The following is a 25677-nucleotide window of genomic DNA, read 5'->3' as shown; positions in this document are numbered from 1 at the left end:
ACTCTTGCTCCTTTTAATCCCCACAATTCCCCAAAAGTAACACTAAATCTCTTTGTAGGTTGTTACAATGAATAACTTAATATCCTAAATCGACCTCAAAACATTCTACATAAGTACCAAACAAATTGAAATACATATTGAATATTTGCCATGAGCTGGCCAACCCCAATGTGCTGAAGAGCAACCATTATGTGCCCTAAACACATCACAAAGATCTGCTAGAATTCCTATAATCCAATGTTTCCAAAATACACAAGTCCACCTCTCGCACACCAGACCTATCTTCAGACCCACCAACATTGCTGTTTTATTGCTCCCAGAATCAGCTTTGTCAAACCAACAGAGGGCCAGGAACTGCTCACCCTGGTTGTCAAAATGAAAGTATCCAACTCTGATAACCCCCCCTCCTCTGTTGTGAGCTTCAAACAACTCACTCCGTTCTTGTACTTGGCATTAAAAATATGATAAACATCTCCCTTTGCATGCTATTGTCTCCCAACTCTAGAGAGAGCTAAACTAAGACCTCAGCATTCTGGCTAAATACAAGACATGAGCAACATATCTTTCCTCAGCGAAAACCAGGAAAGGAAGGTGATGAGACGGATTCAAGAGCATGCATAATTAGGGCCCGACTGGGACACCAAAATCAGCCCAAGCTAAAATGCTTAACCCCTTCCCTGCTCATGACGAGCTCAGCTCGTTATGAGTTGTGCCGCTCGCACGCTGATGACGAGCTGAGCTCGTCATGTAACGCGCGTTTTTAAAAAATGCCGCACAGCGCGAAAAAAGCCGCCGCGCGCATGCGGTTAAACTGTCCGCATCTTTAGTTTCCTTGCACGCTCTCGCTCTTAACAACCATCCATTCTCTTTTTCTCCCTTTCTAATGGCTTTCTGAAACTCCCCTGTGCCTGCTACAATTAAGCTCAGGGTGCTGGGGAAATTGTAAGAGGCAGCGCCCTGGGATTTCAAGACCACCGTTCAGTGGATTCACCCACCAGAGAAATGCCTGAGGAATAAAACACCAGAAAGGCATGTGGAGAATTAAGCCACCTCCTCCATGACCACCAGCCTGGGTGCAGATATGCCAGAGGCATCGAGACAGCCTTACCCGACACAAAGGAGGAAATGTCCCTCCTACATGAACATATTATATAATTGTCTCAGCCACTCAATTTTGCTGGACAGGGTTCAAACATGGATAGGCAAGCAGTGTCCTGTCCAGGATCCAATAATTTCTCTTTAAACTGATTCACAGAATCAAAATTGAAAAACACAAATTTTTCGTTAGCCTGGTACCCTCCAGTGTATTATAAGGTGCATCATTCTTCTGCCTCTTGTTCAACATTTATGTGCGGTTACTGGCACAACTTATTGATCCGTATGAAGTAAACTTCCAAATGTATGCAGACAAGACCCATGTCCTTATAAGGCTTTTGACATAGGCATGGAAGTAGAGTTTCTGAGGGTTCTACAGCACCCCCAAAATAAAGATAATGGGGTTCGCAGTGTGAATGAGCAATGAAGACGACCTAAAATGTAGTTTTCATCTTGTTACGTTTGCATTGTGCTTAAAGACCAGCTGTGTCTTCTAACGTACTGCTGCATTTTTTCTAACATGTACATTGGTGTTTACTTTTCTTTCTCTACAAAGTTAAAGGAATTTGTAAAGTGAACTATCAGACAATCGTGCTGTGGTAAAGGAAGTGTGGAAGGAAGCTGTAGGATTTTGGTTTTTTTTAAACTCACAATTACATTTAAATACCTGTACATGAACTGTTCACAATTTTCAAAATATATCAGCAGGTGGGAAAGCAAAAATGAAGTGTATTTGTTTGTAATTTTGAGTGTGATGGAAACAAAAAGGTTAATAGTATCAAAACAAATCAATACTCTTTACTTGGTGATGGACAAGTGATAAATACTTGCTGAAACCTGATTTGCACACAATATTCTTTGTGCGCTATATTACTTTATCAGTAAAACTGCATGGCAGCATGAATTCTGTTGTCATTTCAATGGGAAACTGCCTCTAAATGGCTTTGCACTACCACATCATGGGGCATATTACCAAGGGCATTATCGCCGCATTAGCGGGACTTTTTCCCGCTAATGCGGCGATAACACCAGTTAGCCACAGCTTCTAGGCGATAGCGGACATTTAGGGACCCACTTTGCATGTCAGCGATAATTATCGCTAATGACATGCAAAGTGGGCGTGCCAAGATGTTAGCGACTGAAAACAGTCGCTAACATCTCTAACTCCTATTGACAAAAGCTAACGCCTGCTAACAGCAGTTCTTAGCCATGTTATCCAATGGAAGGTGGATAACATGGCTAAGAGCATTGTCACGATAATGCATGAATATCGCTGATTTTTCAGCGATATTCATGCATTTCGCAGGATTTTTACCACTTTTGAGATAAACCCTGATAATATCAAGGTATCTCAGCAGTAAAAATCCTCGGTGCTCGGCGATATTTTTTTCCCGCTAACCAAGCAATAGCGATAATTATCGCTATTGCTTGGTAATATGACCCCATGACTTTGTAATATATTTACAACAGCATGCTCCAAATTGCACTACTGGCTACATACTACACACTAGCCACTCAACTGCAGAATTTGCGTGGCTCATTTGCTATACTTATTCTTTATGTGACTCTTGGAATTTTCACAATCTCTGTGACTTAGATGATGTAACAATGATGGCAGCAACCACACTCTGAAAAATGTTCCAGCACCACTAGCTAATCAGTGGCACAGCAAGGGCAGCAAAGGGGGAAAGGGGTGATCATCGAGGGGCAGCAAAACAAACACAGGAATTGCCAGCACCCCCGCTCTTACATCCAGCCGTCGCGGGCGGCAAACGCAGGGACCAACACAGGCGGCAAAAGGGTGCTACTGTAGATAATCACTGAAGAGCACTAATAACATCAATTTGTATCTGCAATGATGTAAGAAAATCTTATTGTGCATACAATAGAGATTTTTCTGCATGTACAGAACCAAGTAAAAGAACTTCATAAATAGATTAACTGAGCCCTTGTCACTGCACTTCGATTGGCACCCCCATTATATCAACTGGGGATGCTCTATAACTCAAGGTTGATGTTCGTCCAACAATCCAATATAATGATCAAATCTCCACGAAATAATCTCACTAATTCGAAATTACATTAATTGTAACTGAGCAAAGGCCTTTTCATGCCCAGTCTAGACTGCTCCAAATCATTTTCACTGTTCTTCCCAAAATGCTAATTGTCTGGCTACAAAAACTACAAAGCCACCCAGCCAGAAAGTGCCGTAATTTACTTGAGAGGGGACCCCACCAGGCAGTCTCTGAACACACTCTACTGGCCTCCAGCAGAAGACAAGGTTAAAGTTAAAATTCTCTTTGTTTTCCGCAAAGCTGCCTTCTGGGAAACCGGTCAAAAAATGTAATATACATTCAACAGCTTGTGTTTACAGAAAAGAACGTCATTGTTATCCTCACAGCAGTACTGAACAATGGACAGTTTGATCCAGTATGCAGGGCATTTATCTTGCTTATGATTCTCCCTTGTTAAGCTATATTAACTAGTTCCCATTGTGCTTTAACTCCCAAGAGCCCCTTGAGAAGCTTTTCCATCAAGTAGTTTGGGTTGCAAAAACTACAAAACCAGGCAGCCAGAAAGTGGCTTACCTTGCGTATGGTGGACCAAACAAGGCAAATTCTTCACACTCTCCACGGGTCTTCAGCTGCAGCCATGAATGCATTTAAAGTCATCTTCACCGTCCCCAAGCCAACTGGAGAATTGGCCAAAAATACTGAAACCGCCATTCATTGGATGCTAACTTGATCCAGCAATAGCCATTGATGCAGATGAAACACAAAGTCAGATCTCTGCGAGTACGAGTTCCAGGACTGTAGAATGCCCTTAGTCCCTCCATTAGTTCCAAACTGAGTCACGTGGTCTTGAAAAATGAATTATTAATCGACTGGGCCAGTCACCAAAAAGGTTTACCTTGATATATGAGAGAGGCGTATAATGTATTAGTTTATTCATTGACCAAAACACTGGTCAATCTTCTAGCTCAAAGACTGAATTCACCCACCTTGAACAGAGTGGGTTCATGTCAGACTGCGCAACCATTCACAACATTCAACAGGCCTTTAACGCCATGGCAATGAGTCACTGGCTGAGTGGGATATTGGCTCCATTATTTGTGGACTTGAACAAGGCTTTTGATAGAGTATCCTGGGATTGTATCTTCATACTATTGGAACAGGTGGGATTAGACCCCCATTTCTTAGCCTGTACCTGAGCTATTTACAGCGGCTAGCGGACCAGAGCCAGTACGGATACTCTTTATCCGACTGGATACCATTGGAGAGAGGTCGGGTGCCCTTTCTCCCACTTACTAATGCAGGAAAACCCCTGGCCTGCAGAATCCAGCACTCTGGAGGAATATCTGCTTTGAGATGATCAGAGCCTGTGGAACCCAAAATCACACTATATGTGGATGACCTGATCGATCTTAGTGACCTGGCTAACTCCAGCCCAACGGTGATCCACTTAATGATTTGTGTGTCACAAATACACTTCCTTTATAGAGGGAAACTTCTTCCCGTAATACCATCTTCAATATGGATGGTCTACAATGCCTGGAAAACCTTGACTAAATACATTGGTTGGACAGGCCAGCTCACAAAGCAGACCCCTTTATGGGTAGGAACAGTCCTCTCTGAGGTGGCAGCTCTGGGGTACTTTGAGGTTTGGGATTGGCTCAGAATATTTACATTGGGAGATGTGATTCGATGTGGACGTACATAGTTATTTGCAGACATCAGAGAAATCCATGGACTCAGTCAAAACCAATTTTATAGATGCAAGCTTTTGCCTTATATAAATACCCTTGAGGAACTTCAATGTTTTGGTAATGTTATCAATTATGTCGTAGAACATGTCATGAGTGATGTAATATGTGAGGTAGTTAGCAGAGTGTATGTGTGTGTATATATATATATATATATATATATATATATATATATATATATATATATATATATATATGTATATATATATATATATATTTTTTTTTTTAATAAAATCAAAATGTATTAACTAGCAACAGACCTAAAAAAAAGTATAGATCGCTATAGAAAAGAGAGTGGGCATTGGATCAACCCCTTTCAGTCCTTCGCTTTCTGTGTTTTCATGGTTTGCCAATGCTTGGGTGGGCTTTCCTTCAGGCCAGGGCAATTTGAGGATGGTTACTGTAGTGTTGGGCCTTAGGCCCACATGGTGCAAAGAATGGGACACACGGACACCAGTTAGGGGATCGCAGATCTGGCCTCGAGCACGTGCGCTCAGGCTCTTTTATTAACAGCGTCACCTGACCCAGTGACGTCTGTGGTGGGTGGGTGTTTAGTGTAGGGTTACACTGCAACAACTAGACTGTGTCCTGGCAGGACACTACATTCCTCCCCAACTTTAATGAAAGGAAAAGTGAATGTCCGACCTGCAAGAAAAACAGAACAATAACATTTGATAGCCCCAACAGATCCTCTTCAGGCGATCATCTGGGAGAATGTTGAAAGTTCCAAAATTACAAAGTCAGTCAGATGAGCTTCACCTTGGCGGTGCACTTCAGATCATCCGTGTCTTGCTGTGTTGACGCTTATGTACAGTGTTCATCACTTGGAGCATAGGGAGCAGGATGGGTGTGACCCTTGAGGGGTCTCGCAGGTGTTCCAAGTCCAGTGGATGACAACGCTTGTTGGTTGTAGGAGACGACTATGTCACGAGTGGTCTTTCTTTGGATTTGCTGATCTTGATGCCTTCACATCTCCGTCCGGCCAAGTAAACTCCCGACTTGCCTTCCTTGCCAGACTCCTCTCTCACGGGAGCCTTGAAGACTGGCCTCTCCTGCCTGGACTCTTCTCTCACTAGAGACGCTGGGAGGACCCTCTTGTCGGACACAACGGGACCGGGTGGGCCGTGCGGGCTTCGCATGAGCCGCGCAAAGGCGTCGCTGCCGAACTGCCAACGGACTCACCGCCAAGTCTCTCATGATGTCCTCGGGGGTGTTGATGTCGTCCGCCAGGATGGTCTTGCCGTTAGGACATGGGTTCAGTGTCTTCAACAGACCGTTTCTCAGTGCCAGGTGATTACCTGGGGCCTTCATGCTTCCTGTTGCCTGTCGTGGAGCTGCCGCTGCTGCACCTCTCCCATCCGGATTCCTCTCTCACAGGATATGCGGCCGAGGCCCTTGTCCCCTGGACCGCCACTTGATCGCGTGGGCTGTACGGGTCGCTGCCGAACTTCGGACATGGCCACAGTCGAGTCTTGTGTAGTCCACAAGGGTGGATTGTCTAGTGCTCGGGTATGCTCAGCTTCGGTAAGCTTCAGGTTCACGGGGCACCCATGCAGTTCTTCAGTGGTTGGTCTCCTCGAATGCAGGTTGTAGGGATTACTGGGATCCACGCGGATGTTGCGATGTTCCTTGGACAGCACCGATGCTCCTGTGTGCTGATTGTTACGATGCTCCTTGGACAGCACCGATGTTCCTGTGTGCTGTAGTCCTCTCTCCTCCTCTGTGGAGTGATGTGATTCTCCACTCTTCCTCTTCGTTCACTTCCTCGACGCGGTCCGGTCTTCTTTCTTGCTTTCTCACGCTAACCAGGATTCTCCATGTAGCGGGCCCTCTACATGTCGTCCCCGTGGTCTTGTCCATGTGGTAGGACACTGTCTTCACTTGGCTTGGTGACTAGACCTGTCGTCGTATCTTCAATCTCTTTTATGGCGTCGCGCCCTTGCTTTCCATGTTCCTTCTTGCGACGTTATTTGGTCCTCTTGCTGTCGTTGGCCTTCCCGACCAGTCTTCCCCAGGTGGCGTGCACTCCGCCTGTTTCTTTCTGGTCTGGGCATAGCTCTCCGGCATGGTGTTCTTCTCTTCTCTGACTGGACCAGTTGTCGCGATCTTCTCTGTTGTTGCTTTTCTTTCCATGGTGACCAGACTGGGTGGTCGGTTCTCATCTTGGGCATGAGTTGTCATGCTGTGCTGTTTTCTTTGGGGTCGCTATTCACCGTCACGGTGTTTTGGCGTTGGCGCGCTTTGTCTGCGCGGAGGAGGGTTGCGTCACCGCTCCTGGTGCAACTCTGGCGCATGCTGCCATGCGTGCTGACGATGGCGCTCCGGTTGCTGCGAGACATTGCTGTCTCTGTTGGGGACCTTTGTGTGCTGTCCCGTGGCATTGGCGTGTCGCTGTGTAGCGTCACTTTGGCGCTCTTGATTCCTGGCACGTTCCGGCGCGGTGCTGCGCGGTCCTGGCGTGTGGGTGTGGAGTTCTTGGACGCCTGTTGCGTTCTTGCGGCACGGTTCCGTGCTGTTGGCGCGTTCCTGAAGGTTCTGGCGCGGTTCTGTGCTTCTGGCGCGTTTCTGCGTGGTCTCCTGATGTGTTCAGGAGGTTGCATGTTGACGTGGCGTCATTCGGGCGTGGCAGTGTCCATGTGCTTGGACAGATTCCCATGTTGCTGTGTGCCGCGTTTCTGCGCACTTACTGTTCAGGGTTCATGGACGCCTGTTGCGAGTCGTTGGGCACTTGCTGCTTTGACTGTTGTCAGGGACTTGCTGCTTTGGACCGTTGGCGGGAGTGGTTGATGCTGCGGTGAACACCTGTGGCCACAAGGCGTCGCTGCTCTCTCCGTCGTTTGACCTCGGCATTCGTTTTCCCTGGACGTTCTCCCAGTGCTTGGCAGTCGTTTCCGCCAGATGTTCTGTCAGTGCTTGGATGCTTAGTGAGGCGTTCATGCCTCTTTCCCACGTCGCGCTGGAAGTGGCATCTGCAGACTCCTCGCTGGTGTGTGTGGGTGTCTTCTGCGTGGTTGCGCACTTACTTGCTGCGTGAGATTGGATGCTTTCCTTGGGGCGTTACTCAGTCTGTTGCCCCTTGCTGCTGCAGATTTAGCTTGTGTTTTGCAGTGCTTGTTTTCTTGGTGCACTGCTGTGCTTCTACTTTCCTTCTTTGGCAGTCTGTCCTGCTTGGCAGTCTCCACTGGGCTAACTTAGTGTTGCCCCTTTTCTGTTGTCAGGCTCTGTACACTGTCAGAACAAGGTAAGACTCCCTGTGAGTGCAATGGGGTAGAATCTGGTTGCTGCTTCTTTATTTTCTTTCTCTTGGTGATCGGTGTCCTTCCCTTACTGGCTGTACAGAGACCGTCTTGTGCTACAGTGTTCCGTCTGTACCTGCAGGTCACACCAACTTTCTTTTGTACATGTTTGCCGTAGGCTGCAGCAATCCCGTTTTCCTGTGTTAGGCGTGTGCTGAGCCTAAAATACTGTTTCTCCCAGCAGTAGCGCGAAACGGCCACCAGATGGCGCTGCTGCTCCTCCTGATTCCCGGCAGGGCTCTGATCGGCCCTAGAAGCTTCGCTCTTGCTGCGGGCCTCGTTTCTGGACCCTGGTAAGCGTTTCTGTTATCTTTTAGTTGGGGCTGCGGTACCACACGTATCTCGACGCCCCACTAAACTGGATGTAGTATATTTTCTAGGCAGTGTGTGTGAGTGGGGTTCGTGTTGACGCTGCTACGGGAGGGCTCCGCTTTGCATATTTATGCCCGGCAGCTCACCACATGTTGCGGACCTCCCCTGTTTTTCCTCCTGGCCGCATACAGTCCGTAGGGGAGGGGGTGCACTCGCTGGTCATCTTTGCCGCTTTTACGGGCATACATACACTTATGGGCACTGGATCGCAAGGCGGGCTGCCTATTTCCACCCTAAGGCCTGGGGCAGACGCTACTCCAGCTCTTGCTTCCGTCACTGCCCACTCTACGGTCCGCTTCCCTACGGGCTCTCCTTCTTGCCCGAAGCTGACATCCCTCACTGCTCTCCTCGCCGCTCGCAGCAGCCGCTCCGTTCACACGCTGTGCCGGGCGGGGGAGGGTCGGCCGCACTTCACTGGGGGTGCTCTGGCAGTATTCACATGGGCACTTGTGGTTGACCGCGGGTGGGCTCCGCTTCGGCTATTAAGCGCCTGGCAGCTCCCCTCACGCTGCGGGCGCTCTTCAGCACAGTCTTTCACTCCTCCGCCGCACTTCACACACGCGGCGGGGGAGGGGGCGCTGCAGGCAGGCCGCGGGTGGGCTCCGCGAGTCTTGCTGTATTGTGGGGACAATGTCTGGCAGTGCTCTCACTGTTTGGGGGCATAGTTAATGTTTATTCACCCTCGCCGTACTTCACGCACACGGCGGGGGACATGGCAGGCAGGCCGCGGGTGGGCTCCGCGAGTCGTGCTTTATTTAAAGTTCGTTGGGGGCACACTCACGCCCGGCGAGGCGCGCTGGTCATGCGGGTGGGCTCCGCTTCGGTTGTTACGCGCCTGGCAGCTCCCCTCACGCTGCGGGCGCTCTTTGGCACGGTCTTTCACCCCTCCGCCGCCCTTCACACACGCGGCGGGGGAGGGGGCGCTGCAGGCAGGCCGCGGGTGGGCTCCGCGAGTCTTGCCGTGTTTTGAGTTTATTTTCGGCCGCGTTGCACGCAGGCCATGCGGGTGGGCTCCGCTTTGGTGCACAGTCTTCCGGGGGGAGTCACCTCCCGCTCCCGGCTCACCTTCGGCCGACGGGCCAGGTCCTGGGCTGCGGTCGTGGCGGGTGGGCTCCGTCCGTCCGGTGCACCTCTCCGGTGGGGTCTTCAGGCTCGCGGCCGTCGCAGGTGGGCTCTGGGCGGTTCGCTGTTTCCTGGTGGCGCTGGATGGTGGCGGCCGACGCGGGTGGGCTCCGGTCGGCTCGTCCTTGAAGGCAGGTGCGGTGGGCCTCACGGTCGCTGCAGGCTGCGGGGCTCCGACGTGCCCACCAGCTTCTCGGCGCTGCTGCGCCCTGCTACGGGGGGTGCCCTGCAGGCGGGCAGCTCTCTCCCCCTTTCCTCAGGATGATGTGGCAGTGGCACGCGTGGCTTCACTACCGGCCTCGTCGCCAATGTAGTGTTGGGCCTTAGGCCCACATGGTGCAAAGAATGGGACACACGGACACCAGTTAGGGGATCGCAGATCTGGCCTCGAGCACGTGCGCTCAGGCTCTTTTATTAACAGCGTCACCTGACCCAGTGACGTCTGTGGTGGGTGGGTGTTTAGTGTAGGGTTACACTGCAACAACTAGACTGTGTTCTGGCAGGACACTACAGTTACATTGCCCCATTTGAGTTCGTATTAGATTTTGTTAATGGAATCAAGTAGTTTTGTTAAAATGCAGATGCAACATGACATGTTGGTTAAAATTAATACAGAGTATATGTTCTTTGACATTTTGACTTTGGCCGCACATTCTATTTACATTTCTATTCTATGGTTTTACTGCTAGTTTTTGAAAGTCTCTCATAAAATAAAGGCACAGTGCTATTCACTATTTGCCCTTGCACGTTTATTTGTTTTAGTTTGCTGTCATGGAAACATGTTTTTGGAGTTAAAGCTGTTTTTATTAACAAAGTTAAATATCCTGGAATACAGGCTTTCTTAAAAGTTATTAAAATGGTGACTTTTTTAATAAAGGTTTTTAATATGTAATATGTTGCTGTGTATGACTTTTAAGTTCACCAGTTTAAACACAAGCTTCATGTTCTATCTCAATTGTGTAACACTCTTAGGGCACAGAACAACTTTACTAATCAATCTGGGCAGCACCAGCCCTATTAAATGTATTATTATTTTGGCGTTATTGCTAACATTATTTCGGCTGTTACTAATAGTAATAATAATAATAAATGAGCATAAACAAGCCTATCTACAATTATATTGATAACCTTTATTTTTCATGCTGTGAATTGTAAGCAACACGTATAAACTATTTCAAATGTAATAAGCCACTCGTGGAGAAGTGTGGCTCAAGTGGAGAACCGTGGCTCAATGGTTAGAGCGGCAGACCCTGATGCAGAGGTCTGGGCCGGGACCAGGGTTAAATTCCCGCCTCGGCGGCTCTTGGACTCAATTTCCCCTGACCTGTTCATTCCCACCTCAGTGCCTTGTCTAATCATGGATCCCACTCTGTGACTCTGAGCAATAGCTTGCTTAATCTCCACAACGGCCCCAGCAGCGCTTGGATGCCTGGCTTCACCTTGGGGGTGCCCAGGAGTGGACATTTCACAGGAAAGCCAGGATGAGTTCCACAGCGGTATGAATACAGCGCTACGAGGCCACTGGGTAGAAAGTGCGCTATATAAATACTACACATTTATAAGCACAAAAGTGTGCTTTATTGATATCACTGTGTATCATGCCCAACCTACCACAACTACAAACCAGCTCTACCATATATAACATACTATATTTACCTAGCTATTGTAGTTTCCAATCTAGCATACCTACCTACCATCTGTAATATACTATACCTGTCTGAATTATATCTGCCTATCATACCTACTATATCTACCATGCCTAACCTATCATACCTACCCAATATAACTACCAAACCTACCTGCAATACCTATCTAATCTACCTCAATATCTTCCAACCATACCTAACCTATTTTCAGCGACCATGACTATTAATATCTTACCATACCTACAGACCATAACTAACTTAAGCTATCTGTTGTACCGAATTCAAACCTATCTAATATAACTATTTATCTACCATGCCTTCTTACCTAGGATACCTACCTGTCAAAACTATCCAGAAATAAGTACCACACCAACCAATGTTGCCTACAATACCTTACCAAAACTTATTTACCTAAGATACCTAAACTACCATATTTAGCTTATCATACCCAACCTGCCCACCATATCTGCCTACTTACCACGCATAATCTCAAAAGTCTAATTTATCTACACCTCTGCAGTGCATATATCTTATGCCTGCCCTAAGATGGTAGTTTTGTGAAAATGGGGCAAGTGACATCTATGGGATCTCTAGTAATGGCTTAAGGCCCTGCAGCCTGCTCCAGCAGGCACCTCTATCTAACTCAAGGAACCTCTAGTAACTGTCTAAAGTACTGCATCATATTATGGAAAAGTGCAATTGCAACTTTTGAAGGACATGCAAATAGAAATTTCTTCTTTAGAAAATAAAGAGATCTGCTCGCTTTGCCCGTGCTGGTTTCTTGTATACATTGGAAGATATCTCATGTCATCCTCATATGTATAGGTCTGTGTTTATGACCTAATATCCCCTCGCATTACCTTGTGCTTTCTCCTTTAGGCACATCATTTTTGCGCCCAGTAGTCACAACAAGTATGCAGGAGAGTCTTTCCCTGGGATCTACGACGCCATGTTTGATATTGAGAATAAAGCTGACCAGTCCAAAGCCTGGGAGGAAGTAAAGAGGCAGATCTCCATTGCAGCCTTCACTGTGCAAGCAGCTGCAGGAACACTGGAGGAAGTGGCAGGAACTCTTTAACACGAGGAAAGCATTAAAAGGCAATCAAACAATCCTATGGGAAATTACATTCTATGAACATGTGAACCTATTTATAATTATATTTTCTTTTTAAGTGTGCAAATACTACAAATCAGCAATTTGAATTCAGTGATTGTTAATTTTATCCAAATGTAATCAGAAATTGATATCCAGGTCTAGAAACAATAAAACGTACTTATTGTGGTAGATTTTATTTTGCCTGATTGTATATTTTAGTGACTAATATTGTCGGTGGCGCTTAGGTTGCGGTTTATTTTGGGGTATTGTCGAAGAGAGGCCCATGCACAGAAAAGGTGAGAGCGTTTTTATTGCTCCTGGAGTGCTCTGCATGTTGTGGTAGAGGCAGTTTTGAAGGTTGTCACAGTACTTGATGGCCAGCACTTTGTGGTGAAGTCTTCTTATCTCACTTTATGGAAGTAATGCCCCTGCTCTTAAATTCCTCTATTTTTAAGGTTCTGTAGAATGAGTACAGGAGAACAAGCACCATACATACAATATGTTGAGGTAAACTGATTAGACATTAAGATCTAATCATTTACTTTCTTGCCATTGGGAGAATAAATGCGTATCCTGGAGCGAGAGAGCTGCTGCTGCTCCTATAAATAAAGGGGGCTTAGGTGAGCAGTGCAGTGATGATAAAAAGCCTAAGCAAGTAATGATCACGTGTCTCCAGGCATACTGAATCACTTGGATCGTGATTTGAGTGACCCAGGAGGCATTAATTGCGGTACACTGAGTGAAAGCGGGTTTGAACTCTTCACTACAGGGGCAGTTGCAGGACTTGGCTGCAGTCGCGGTCGGTAGGGGAGTACCTGCCGGGGCGGTGACGTGGGGAGGGGGAGGGGCAGGGTGGGGGTTAGTAATGTATGGATAATGGAGGTTTGCAGGTAAGTAAACATTTAAATAAATCTATCGAATTTCGCTGCACGCACTGCTTCCCCAAATGCAATGCAGTGCCCGCAACGAAATTCGTTTGATTTATTTAAATGTTTACTTACCTGCAAACCTCCACTATCCATACATTACTAACCCCCACCTCCCCACGTCACCGCCCCGGCAGGTACTCCCCAACCGACCGCGGCTGCTTGGCTGGGGATTCCAACACACTACTAAGTTACTGTGAAAGACATCACCATAAACATACACATTTCCGTTAAAACTAATCTATCACACCCCTGCTATACAGTACATAAATTATTGTTCGCCTGTTGTTGCTAAGAGTACATTAAGATGTCAAAGGAAAGTTTGACTTTTTTACAAGGACATCTTTCCTCACTCCTACCTCCCAGCCCAGGTACTGTGTCTAGGCCGCACTCTTTCACCCACATAAGCACGTGACTCAGCACTCTTTCAATACCCCTACTCCTATCCAGGTAAATGGCCAAAAGGTTAAGGTCATCTTCTGTGTTTGGCCCTGTCAGGGATAGGGTTGCCTATGGCCAGAACCTTTCCCTCTCCCTCACCAATCTCTCCTTCCATAGTGCTATTCCTATCCCTCTCTCTTCATCTTCACCTCCTGAGATAACTACTCTCCTTCTACAAGACCACTTGTGATCTACAGACTGTTATGTGCAATGTATGGCCTTGATCCCAAACTGCTTTTGCTGTATTGCAGATATATAATGATTAGGTGTTTTATATTTTGATAGTGTGCTTTCCTTTCATACATATGCAACTGATATGGTGATTTATTTGCTCATAGCATTGCTTTGCTTACATACAGGAGTAATTTTATTGAAAGAATGTCTATAATATTCTGTTCGCGATATGTCAGCATCATGAGGGCATGTTCTCATGATTCACCTCCAAAAGGGCTACACATTAGACTCTAATTTCTGTTCCAGGCAGAGTGGACATTCATCTGTTTCAGGTAGCATCATTCTTCTAAGGTCATCTGCCTGCCATGGCCTGCAACAGTCAGAGGGCTCTGGTTGCTGAGGGCAGGGCGCCACAAGATATACAATTGTTTTTCTCCACCTCTCATAATAGCAGATGTACTGCCAACCAATGGTTAGTAGCAGCTGCTTGTAGGGAAATGAAATTCCAACTGATTGATTGGTTTCTTAATGCTGTTTTGATTCTTTATTTTTTTGTTGCCACAAGACTTGTGATGTTTAATACAATAGATTTACATATATTCTTTATATATTTCCAATAAAACATTCTAGTAACTTTAGTTCTGAAGACTTGTGTATGGACTAATTCCAGAGAAAGTCAGAGAAGAGCCAAAGAAATATAGCATGTTTGTTAAGCTGGATGTTCTGTTTTCTAATGTAGATAATTTCCGATGGTAAGTCATGGGAGAGATTCACAAATTACTTTATTCGATTAATACACAAATTAATCACAAAAGTTCAGATATACACTACAGATAAAAGCTATAAAAAACAAGTAGGTAAAAGCAATTAATTCATCCCATCAAATGTGCAATTTCCTGGTTCTCAGTGGCAAACATCTGTTGTGTAATTTGCTCCTTATGCAAAGTTGGTATACCTGTAATACAATGGGGCAAGGAGAAAACTGCATGGTTTGACCAAGATTGCTTGGCAAGGTAACATTAGTAGCATCAATATCTGTGGGCTGTGTCATCACAGCTTTACCCAAAGTTAACTACTGCAGTATGTTTGACTTCCTTGGGTAGCACTATCCCAGCTCCTGATATACCCCTTATTGTGGAGTCTGTAGAATTCCTGGGTCACACCATGAGCACTCCTGGGATGATCCCTCAAATTCACTACTGTAAATGTTGTGACTTCTTTGTGTTGTGCCATTTCTGCTCCTGGGTGGACCTCATTGACCAATAACTATGATGTCTTAGGTTCCACCCTTACCTCCCCTAGATGAACCTGCATGGACCCACAGTTTTGTAATTTCCTGCTAACTAGAAGGTAGAGTAACATAAAAACCCTATCATATCTCTTAGCGAATGTATATAGATACTAGCAGCCCGTCCCGACATTGTCCGGGTATGAATTGCTGCCGGCCAGTAGTATATTGTTTTGTAGGATTTCGTTTAGATAGCATTTCTTATCTGTGACAGGCCTGTGAAACGCTCCGATTCACAGTGCACTGCTGAGGCACTTAAGAGTGCGCGTTCAGTAGTGTGTGAACTGGAGTTTCCCTACTTTATTTTTTCTTGCAATATTATATAGCGCGAACTCGACAACATGGCATGAGCACAATTTACATTACAAAAGAACACATTAATTTGTGGTAGGCACGGGGAGATACAGCGATTTGCCTGGAATCACAGGATGTTGAGCTGATGCTGAGATTCGAACGTAGCTCCCCAGCTCTAAAGTTCGCAATTCTAGAACTTGTGGCGGGAGGTGTGTCTAAAAGTGTATGTCGGTGCTGGCCATCAATGAGAGAGACCTGTGCATTTTTCAAATGGGTGTGAAAAAATATGACTATGTTGCTGGAGATGTGGGCCGCCGTGCCACCAATGTACTTACCGGAGGGTAAACACCCATTTATTTATTTATTTATTTATTCAAAGTTTTATATAGCGCGAACAGGATCCTTACAGATATCAGAGCGCTTCACAAAGACAGGGTAGGGGCAGTAGGAGTCAACAGAGATAATGGGAACAGTATAAAAGTCAATAACATGGTAATAACATGGATAATAAAAAACATACATAAAACCAATCCATATACAATCAGGTAAGGAAGTAATATAGGACAGCACAAGTCATTGATCCCAATACAGAGGTGTTCAGGTGGATCAGTAAACCAACGTGTATCATATCTTGGTCGGTAGTAAGAGAGTAGCGTAGTAGTGCCGCCAACAAGTAGAGTGTAGTGCCAAGGGATAGGGTGAGCAGTGATACAAGGCAATGCAGAGTCTCTGAACCAACATCTATAGCGATCAGGAGATCTTGGCCAGAAGGATGGTTTTCACCTCTTTCTTGAAGAGTGCCGTGGAGGAGATCAGCCTGGTTTCAGGAGGGAGCGCATTCCAGATCCTGGGTGCCATTCCTGAGAAGGAGCGCTTGTAGGTTTTCACTTTCCGGAATCTACGAGGTTTCAGGAGTAGATTTTTTGTGCTCCTATTGGTTCTCGAACCTCCTGATATAGACAGCTTTTGAGCGAGGTAGTTGGGTGCCTTGTGGTGCACGGCCGCGTGTGTCATAACTGCAATTTTTAGCTGTATTCTGGCTTCAAAAGGCAGCCATTTTAGAGACTTTAAGTCTGGGGATATGTGCGAATGCTTTCTAGAGCCAGTAATGAGTCTCGCGGCAGCGTTCAGGGAGGCTCTTAAGGGTGCTGTTGTGGATAGCGGGAGACCGCTGAGGGCCGCAATTCCGTAGTCTATTCGTGGGATGACTAAAGCTTGTACAGCAGTTTGGAAGTCTTTGGCCGGGAGGAAGGGTTTAATTTTCCTCAGCGTGTTAATTTGGAAATTAGCTGCTTTTGTGGCTTTGCTGACATGCTGCTGCATGTTGAGCTTGGCGTCGAGTGTGATGCCTAGGGATTTCGCCGAGTCCACGATGGTAGGTTGGACATTGAGTGCTGTTAGGTTGTTGAGCCAGGTTTGGGTGGTGGAGATTTTCGCCGGGGGTGAGATGACTAGGAACTCAGTTTTCAGAGCATTTAGTTTGAGGTGATTATCGGCCAGCCAAGATTGGGTGTTAATAAGCGTGGAATTCAGATGTTTGATATCTTCCGGGGATTGTAACTTTAGATAGAGTTGTGTGTCATCGGCGTACATATGGAATTGAACATTGGATGCTTGGAGCAAGGTGGCGAGCGGTTCCATAACGAGGTTGAACAGTGTAGGGGAGAGGGTGGATCCTTGTGGAACACCTAGATCTGCAGGCATAGGTGTAGATAGCACATTGTCGATCTTGAACCTCTGAGACCGGTTGTGAAGGAAGGACGAAAACCACTTGAGAACAGTTCCCGATAGCCCCATTCGAGTACTTAGCAGCTCCAGCAAGTTCTCATGTTTGACCGTGTCAAATGCTGACGAGAGGTCAAGAAGGATGAGGAGGCAGGACTCATTGCGATCCAGAATTTGGAGGGCGTCATCAATTATGTGTGTCATAGCTGTTTCCGTGCTATGTTTCGCTCTGAAGCCTGATTGATGAGGGTTGAGGAGGTCGAATTGATCAATGTGTTTTGTTAGTTGGAGTTGGACACATTTCTCCAGCAGTTTGGCCAGGGTGGGGATATTGGTGATGGGCCGATAGTTGTTTAGGTCAGACGGATCAGCTGTAGGTTTCTTGAGTATAGGCGTGACTTGCCCCACCTTAAGGGAGTCTGGAATGTGGCCTTGTTGCAAAGAGCTGTTGATGATCTTGGTCCAGAGAGGGAGGAGCAAGGGGATAAAGTCTTTTACAGCATTAGCAGGTAGAGGGTCTGTGAGGTGATTAGAGGGCTTCAAGGTGCAGAGCAGTTTGTGTATTGCTTCTTCCGAGTAGGTATCGAAGTACTGCCAGGATGCCTTGTTTTTAGGTTGAGTGTCTGCCATTCTGGTGTGGTTGGGGTATCGGCTTACATCCATGATGAGGTCATTTCTTATGTTGTCAGTCTTTAGTTTAAAGAAAGCAGAGAAGGCTTCACAGTGTGGGGTGTCATTTGTTGTGCTGTTTGATTGTGTGGGTTGTGCCTTTGTTTGGGTCTTGATTAGCTCGAACAGTTTTCTTGGCCTGTTCTTCGCTTGGTCCAACTGGCGGCTGAAGAAGTCCGACTTTGTGCGCTTTATTTTCCTAAAGTAGGCATTTCTCTTGTTCTTAAGCTTTTTGAGATGCAGTGCTGAAGGGTCCGATCTCCAGGTGCGCTCTGCCATTCGCATATTACGCCTTTCGTCATTGAGTCTGTCATCATACCAGGGGTTAGAAATTTTGGTGGAGACTCTCTTCAGTTGCAAAGGGGCGACTTCATTGACTATTGTATTCATAGAGTCAAGGTAGTGGTCAGTCAGTGATTGAACATCTGAGGCACCTGAAGGGGGAAGGAGGAGGTTGCCGATGTGGGGAGGTAGGGTAGAGGGGTTAAGATTCTTCAGATCCCTTTTCCATGTTTTGGATTTGATTGGTTGAGTAGGGTTAGGTTTAACTTTTTCGTTGATAAAGAAGGTGATAATGTGGTGATCTGACCAATCGCAGGGTAGAATCGCCTCCAGTTGAATAGCGTTCTCTTTGGCAATGATGAGATCGAGTATCGCGCCTTTGTCGTGTGTTGGTTTATCGCGTAATTGGGTGAGGTCAAGCGCATTGAGGAAAGATTTGAGACTATTCACCACGGTGTCTTTCTGATCGTTCCAGTGGAGATTGAAGTCACCCAGGTAGACTTGAGTGGTCTGCCGACCGGCATTGGAAGTGATCAGGTCCATGAATTGTTGGGTGAATATGAGATTGTCACCAGGCGGGTGATAGATGAGATGTAAAGCACAGACTTGTTTGCCCTCACTGGTGATGTCGAGGCAGAGGAGTTCACAGGAGGAAAGGGAAGGGGAGGTGACTTGAGTAACGGAGAGGTTGCTCCTAAAGGTGCATGCAATTCCCCCGCCCGTCTTGCCAGGAGACCTGTCCAGCCTAATGATGTGATAATTGGGGGGGACTAGTATGTGCATAATCGGGGTAGAGGCTTCAGTGAGCCACGTTTCCGTTAGAATGGCTAGGTCCAGATCCCTTTCTGAGACGAGATCCGCGATGTCGGAGGAGTGTCTCTGGGCCGATCTGCAGTTTAGTAGGATGCATTTGAGTTTGGGAGAGAGTAGGGTGGTCGAGCTTTCTAGTGTGAGGGGAACTTTTCTGAGGTTGTTAGGGACGGAGCCTCTGTTGTTGAGTGTTGGGAGCCTCAGAGGGTTTGTAAGAATTGTGGGTATGGGGATGTGTGAGTTGGAAAAATCTTTTACCGGACCTGGGCCATAAGAGCGTAGGAGAGAGCATAGGTCGCGGTCCGACAAGGGGTTGAGAACACGACGGGGGCGGTGGGAATTATTGCGAACGGGGATAGTAGGCCATTGCTGGTGTCGTCGGGGGCGAGGGTATGTAGGGAGGGTGCGTCGTTTGTAGGGTAGTGGGATGGTGGGAGGAAGACTGGGCTGTGAGGAGAGGAGGTCTTTGATAGCGTGGACTTCTTTTTTGATTTGTAAGATTTCCTCTTTGACTTGTTGGAGGGTGGATAAAGTCAGGTCAGGAGGGTCATTGGGGAAGGTGTTGGTGGAGAGAGCCGTTGGTGAGTGATTGAGTGGTGATCTGGAGAGCAGGCAGGGTATCGGGGGGGGGTATACTAGCGTTGTTGAGGGGTTCCGCGGTGCTAAAGAGTGGGATGGTATTCAAAGTGTGGACGTGTTTGTGGGCGAGGGGTGTGGGTGATGTAGGTGAGACAGGCGGTGGGTGGGAAGCATAGGTAGTGACTTCAGTGGGAGACGGTGCCGGTGGGTAGAAGAGTGAGTGCAGGCTGAAGACAGTGGGGGAGACAGGAGGGTAGTGAGGGCTGAGAATAGGAGGTGGGAGAGAGGGGGAAGCTAAGGTAAGGGAGGAGGTATGTTCTGTATCTTTTGTTGGGAGGGGGGTAGAGTTGTGAGTGGGAGTGGGGAGGGAGCAGGGACGGGAGAGGTGTCTGCCGTGGGGGGATGGGGGGGATAGGTGGATAAACTCCGAGTGATGGTGTGTGCAGATGTAGGCGTGTTGTGGGTGGGAGTTGTTGTGTCAGGTGTGAGAGATTCGTGGGTGGGAGTGGGGAGGGAGATGGGGAGGGAGAGGTGTCTGTCGTGGGGGGGCTGGGAGGGGGGGTGGATAAACTTTGGGCGGTGGCTTGTTCAGATGGTGGTGTGTTGTGGGTGGGGGGCTGGGAGGGGGGGTGGATAAACTTTGGGCGGTGGCTTGTTCAGATGGTGGTGTGTTGTGGGTGGGGGATGTTCTGTCCGGGGGGAGAGGGATGGAGGGGGTATGGGTGGGGATAAGCAGGGTCATGTTAGAGGGGCTGCTAGTATGTGCGGTGGAGATATTTGTGACTGTCCTTGGGGAGTGGGGGGCGTTAACAGCAGGTGGACCATTTACTGGGGTGCTGGGGGTAGAGGTGTAGTAGGTGGAGGCTGCGACGTCAGGGGTGATAGTGCTGGCGGAGTTCTGGGTGGGGGTCAGCAGCTTGGAGAGGTGCTCTTTGAACTTGGGGAGCAGGTTGTCTAGTAATTCCAAGTTCTTGTCCGTGGATTGGATTAGGACAATCCCGTTATTGTAGATAGTAATGGTAGACCTGCCAGGGAAGAGGTGGGAAGGTGTGATGGTGAGAATTAGGCCATGAGTTATTTTCCTGGTGGTGGAGACTGTGAGTAGGGATAGGAAAGTTTTTCTCCATTGGGCTCTGCGTGCGGTGTGGAAGATGATATCGGTATTCAGGGCTCCATTGCCCGGTGAGAAGTAGGTGTCGGCAAAGGGTGTTTCAGGGTGCGACCTCAAGAAGTTGTGTTTAAAACGTTTAGTGGCATTTTTGGAGAGAGGAGTGGAGGGGTAGTTAATTCTAAAAGTGTGCTTGCCGTTGAGCTCCATTTTAGAGAGGCTGTGGCGTTAGGTGTAGGAAATAGGACGATAGTACAAGCTGTCATCCGCTAGTTACAAGGCCAAGGGGGACACTAGTGAGTGATCAAAAGTATAAGAGGTAGAAGTCAGTGTGATCCCCGAACAGACAGTGCGTAGGTGCAGCTTACCAAATGTATCCTATATACGAGGAAGCAGAGCAGTCAGCTTACACCGTGTAGGTTCCTAGTCGCTCCACTCAGCGTCCCAGCGCCCATAGGCAGCAGCAAGCAGCGCCTCACCTTGCCTCCAGACTCCAGGCGCCAAGCATGCCGTCCCGTCAGGCACTCTCCGGGCGTCCACTCCGCAGCCCGGTATTCTCGGGCAATGTCAGGCAGCAGGCTGCGCTTCTCCTCAGACCCCGGGCTGCACGATGGCAGCTGCAGCCCCGGTAGGCAGACTCCAGGCGCCCGCCTCGCGACCGGTGTTCTCAGGCGAAGGCAGGCAGCAGGCGGCGCTTCTCCCTAGTCCCTGGGCTGTACGATGGCAGCTGCAGCCCCGGTATGCAGTCTCATGGTGGCCAGCGCTGACAGGCAGTCCTTCACATCGTGTATTCACGCCCGCATCCGCAGCAGGCTCTCTCCCACCGTCCAGGGCTCCGCCGACAGCTCCGATGCTCCGGTGAGAGTTGCAGGGGTCCAGTCGCCAGGATTGCAGGTATGTGATATCCAGCTCCTTTTGAAATCCAGTTACTCGTTATTCATCCAGTTACTTGTCAGGCTCCAGTTACTTATATTTTCCCAATGACGACGAGTGCTATCCGGGATAAATCCATGAAAGGGATCCCTAGCACTAGGAGCTCCGGAGGAGGGCTCCTACCAGGCGGCCATCTTGGGGCTTCCATTATTCCGCAACTTTCTTTCCGCATACCATCACTCCGCATACTTTCATTACGAAAGTACCATGACTCTGCAATGCCATTATAACGCATGGCATTACATTTTATATGCTTTTACCATGCATACATTTACAACGAAATTCGTTGTAAATGCATGAATGGTAAAAGCATGTTTTTTTTTAATGTTTGGATAAGGTAAGTATGGGTATAGGGGTATATGTATATGATCAATATCTGTGGGCTGTGTCATCACAGCTTTACCCAAAGTTAACTACTGCAGTATGTTTGACTTCCTTGGGTAGCACTATCCCAGCTCCTGATATACCCCTTATTGTGGAGTCTGTAGAATTCCTGGGTCACACCATGAGCACTCCTGGGATGATCCCTCAAATTCACTACTGTAAATGTTGTGACTTCTTTGTGTTGTGCCATTTCTGCTCCTGGGTGGACCTCATTGACCAATAACTATGATGTCTTAGGTTCCACCCTTACCTCCCCTAGATGAACCTGCATGGACCCACAGTTTTGTAATTTCCTGCTAACTAGAAGGTAGAGTAACATAAAAACCCTATCATATCTCTTAGCGAATGTATATAGATACTAGCAGCCCGTCCCGACATTGTCCGGGTATGAATTGCTGCCGGCCAGTAGTATATTGTTTTGTAGGATTTCGTTTAGATAGCATTTCTTATCTGTGACAGGCCTGTGAAACGCTCCGATTCACAGTGCACTGCTGAGGCACTTAAGAGTGCGCGTTCAGTAGTGTGTGAACTGGAGTTTCCCTACTTTATTTTTTCTTGCAATATTATATAGCGCGAACTCGACAACATGGCATGAGCACAATTTACATTACAAAAGAACACATTAATTTGTGGTAGGCACGGGGAGATACAGCGATTTGCCTGGAATCACAGGATGTTGAGCTGATGCTGAGATTCGAACGTAGCTCCCCAGCTCTAAAGTTCGCAATTCTAGAACTTGTGGCGGGAGGTGTGTCTAAAAGTGTATGTCGGTGCTGGCCATCAATGAGAGAGACCTGTGCATTTTTCAAATGGGTGTGAAAAAATATGACTATGTTGCTGGAGATGTGGGCCGCCGTGCCACCAATGTACTTACCGGAGGGTAAACACCCATTTATTTATTTATTTATTTATTCAAAGTTTTATATAGCGCGAACAGGATCCTTACAGATATCAGAGCGCTTCACAAAGACAGGGTAGGGGCAGTAGGAGTCAACAGAGATAATGGGAACAGTATAAAAGTCAATAACATGGTAATAACATGGATAATAAAAAACATACATAAAACCAATCCATATACAATCAGGTAAGGAAGTAATATAGGACAGCACAAGTCATTGATCCCAATACAGAGGTGTTCAGGTGGATCAGTAAACCAACGTGTATCATATCTTGGTCGGTAGTAAGAGAGTAGCGTAGTAGTGCCGCCAACAAGTAGAGTGTAGTGCCAAGGGATAGGGTGAGCAGTGATACAAGGCAATGCAGAGTCTCTGAACCAACATCTATAGCGATCAGGAGATCTTGGCCAGAAGGATGGTTTTCACCTCTTTCTTGAAGAGTGCCGTGGAGGAGATCAGCCTGGTTTCAGGAGGGAGCGCATTCCAGATCCTGGGTGCCATTCCTGAGAAGGAGCGCTTGTAGGTTTTCACTTTCCGGAATCTACGAGGTTTCAGGAGTAGATTTTTTGTGCTCCTATTGGTTCTCGAACCTCCTGATATAGACAGCTTTTGAGCGAGGTAGTTGGGTGCCTTGTGGTGCACGGCCGCGTGTGTCATAACTGCAATTTTTAGCTGTATTCTGGCTTCAAAAGGCAGCCATTTTAGAGACTTTAAGTCTGGGGATATGTGCGAATGCTTTCTAGAGCCAGTAATGAGTCTCGCGGCAGCGTTCAGGGAGGCTCTTAAGGGTGCTGTTGTGGATAGCGGGAGACCGCTGAGGGCCGCAATTCCGTAGTCTATTCGTGGGATGACTAAAGCTTGTACAGCAGTTTGGAAGTCTTTGGCCGGGAGGAAGGGTTTAATTTTCCTCAGCGTGTTAATTTGGAAATTAGCTGCTTTTGTGGCTTTGCTGACATGCTGCTGCATGTTGAGCTTGGCGTCGAGTGTGATGCCTAGGGATTTCGCCGAGTCCACGATGGTAGGTTGGACATTGAGTGCTGTTAGGTTGTTGAGCCAGGTTTGGGTGGTGGAGATTTTCGCCGGGGGTGAGATGACTAGGAACTCAGTTTTCAGAGCATTTAGTTTGAGGTGATTATCGGCCAGCCAAGATTGGGTGTTAATAAGCGTGGAATTCAGATGTTTGATATCTTCCGGGGATTGTAACTTTAGATAGAGTTGTGTGTCATCGGCGTACATATGGAATTGAACATTGGATGCTTGGAGCAAGGTGGCGAGCGGTTCCATAACGAGGTTGAACAGTGTAGGGGAGAGGGTGGATCCTTGTGGAACACCTAGATCTGCAGGCATAGGTGTAGATAGCACATTGTCGATCTTGAACCTCTGAGACCGGTTGTGAAGGAAGGACGAAAACCACTTGAGAACAGTTCCCGATAGCCCCATTCGAGTACTTAGCAGCTCCAGCAAGTTCTCATGTTTGACCGTGTCAAATGCTGACGAGAGGTCAAGAAGGATGAGGAGGCAGGACTCATTGCGATCCAGAATTTGGAGGGCGTCATCAATTATGTGTGTCATAGCTGTTTCCGTGCTATGTTTCGCTCTGAAGCCTGATTGATGAGGGTTGAGGAGGTCGAATTGATCAATGTGTTTTGTTAGTTGGAGTTGGACACATTTCTCCAGCAGTTTGGCCAGGGTGGGGATATTGGTGATGGGCCGATAGTTGTTTAGGTCAGACGGATCAGCTGTAGGTTTCTTGAGTATAGGCGTGACTTGCCCCACCTTAAGGGAGTCTGGAATGTGGCCTTGTTGCAAAGAGCTGTTGATGATCTTGGTCCAGAGAGGGAGGAGCAAGGGGATAAAGTCTTTTACAGCATTAGCAGGTAGAGGGTCTGTGAGGTGATTAGAGGGCTTCAAGGTGCAGAGCAGTTTGTGTATTGCTTCTTCCGAGTAGGTATCGAAGTACTGCCAGGATGCCTTGTTTTTAGGTTGAGTGTCTGCCATTCTGGTGTGGTTGGGGTATCGGCTTACATCCATGATGAGGTCATTTCTTATGTTGTCAGTCTTTAGTTTAAAGAAAGCAGAGAAGGCTTCACAGTGTGGGGTGTCATTTGTTGTGCTGTTTGATTGTGTGGGTTGTGCCTTTGTTTGGGTCTTGATTAGCTCGAACAGTTTTCTTGGCCTGTTCTTCGCTTGGTCCAACTGGCGGCTGAAGAAGTCCGACTTTGTGCGCTTTATTTTCCTAAAGTAGGCATTTCTCTTGTTCTTAAGCTTTTTGAGATGCAGTGCTGAAGGGTCCGATCTCCAGGTGCGCTCTGCCATTCGCATATTACGCCTTTCGTCATTGAGTCTGTCATCATACCAGGGGTTAGAAATTTTGGTGGAGACTCTCTTCAGTTGCAAAGGGGCGACTTCATTGACTATTGTATTCATAGAGTCAAGGTAGTGGTCAGTCAGTGATTGAACATCTGAGGCACCTGAAGGGGGAAGGAGGAGGTTGCCGATGTGGGGAGGTAGGGTAGAGGGGTTAAGATTCTTCAGATCCCTTTTCCATGTTTTGGATTTGATTGGTTGAGTAGGGTTAGGTTTAACTTTTTCGTTGATAAAGAAGGTGATAATGTGGTGATCTGACCAATCGCAGGGTAGAATCGCCTCCAGTTGAATAGCGTTCTCTTTGGCAATGATGAGATCGAGTATCGCGCCTTTGTCGTGTGTTGGTTTATCGCGTAATTGGGTGAGGTCAAGCGCATTGAGGAAAGATTTGAGACTATTCACCACGGTGTC

The 25677-nt window shown here is 47.4% G+C and overlaps 1 protein-coding gene across 1 annotated transcript in view; it reads left to right on the top strand.

Moving 5' to 3' along the window:
- Positions 1-25677, top strand: part of LOC144773425 (glutamate carboxypeptidase 2-like) — a 508326-nt gene that overhangs the window by 452693 nt on the left and 29956 nt on the right. Inside the window, exon 19 of the mRNA XM_078658419.1 lies at positions 12174-12392. Within this exon, the coding sequence (XP_078514545.1) occupies positions 12174-12372 (199 nt within the window). The 3' untranslated portion in view covers positions 12373-12392. The remainder of the gene's footprint in view (positions 1-12173; positions 12393-25677) is intronic.

This window comes from Lissotriton helveticus, chromosome 8, assembly GCF_964261635.1.
Source record: "Lissotriton helveticus chromosome 8, aLisHel1.1, whole genome shotgun sequence".
Classification (NCBI taxonomy): Eukaryota; Metazoa; Chordata; class Amphibia; order Caudata; family Salamandridae; genus Lissotriton; species Lissotriton helveticus.
This window is presented reverse-complemented; position numbering and strand designations above follow the sequence as displayed.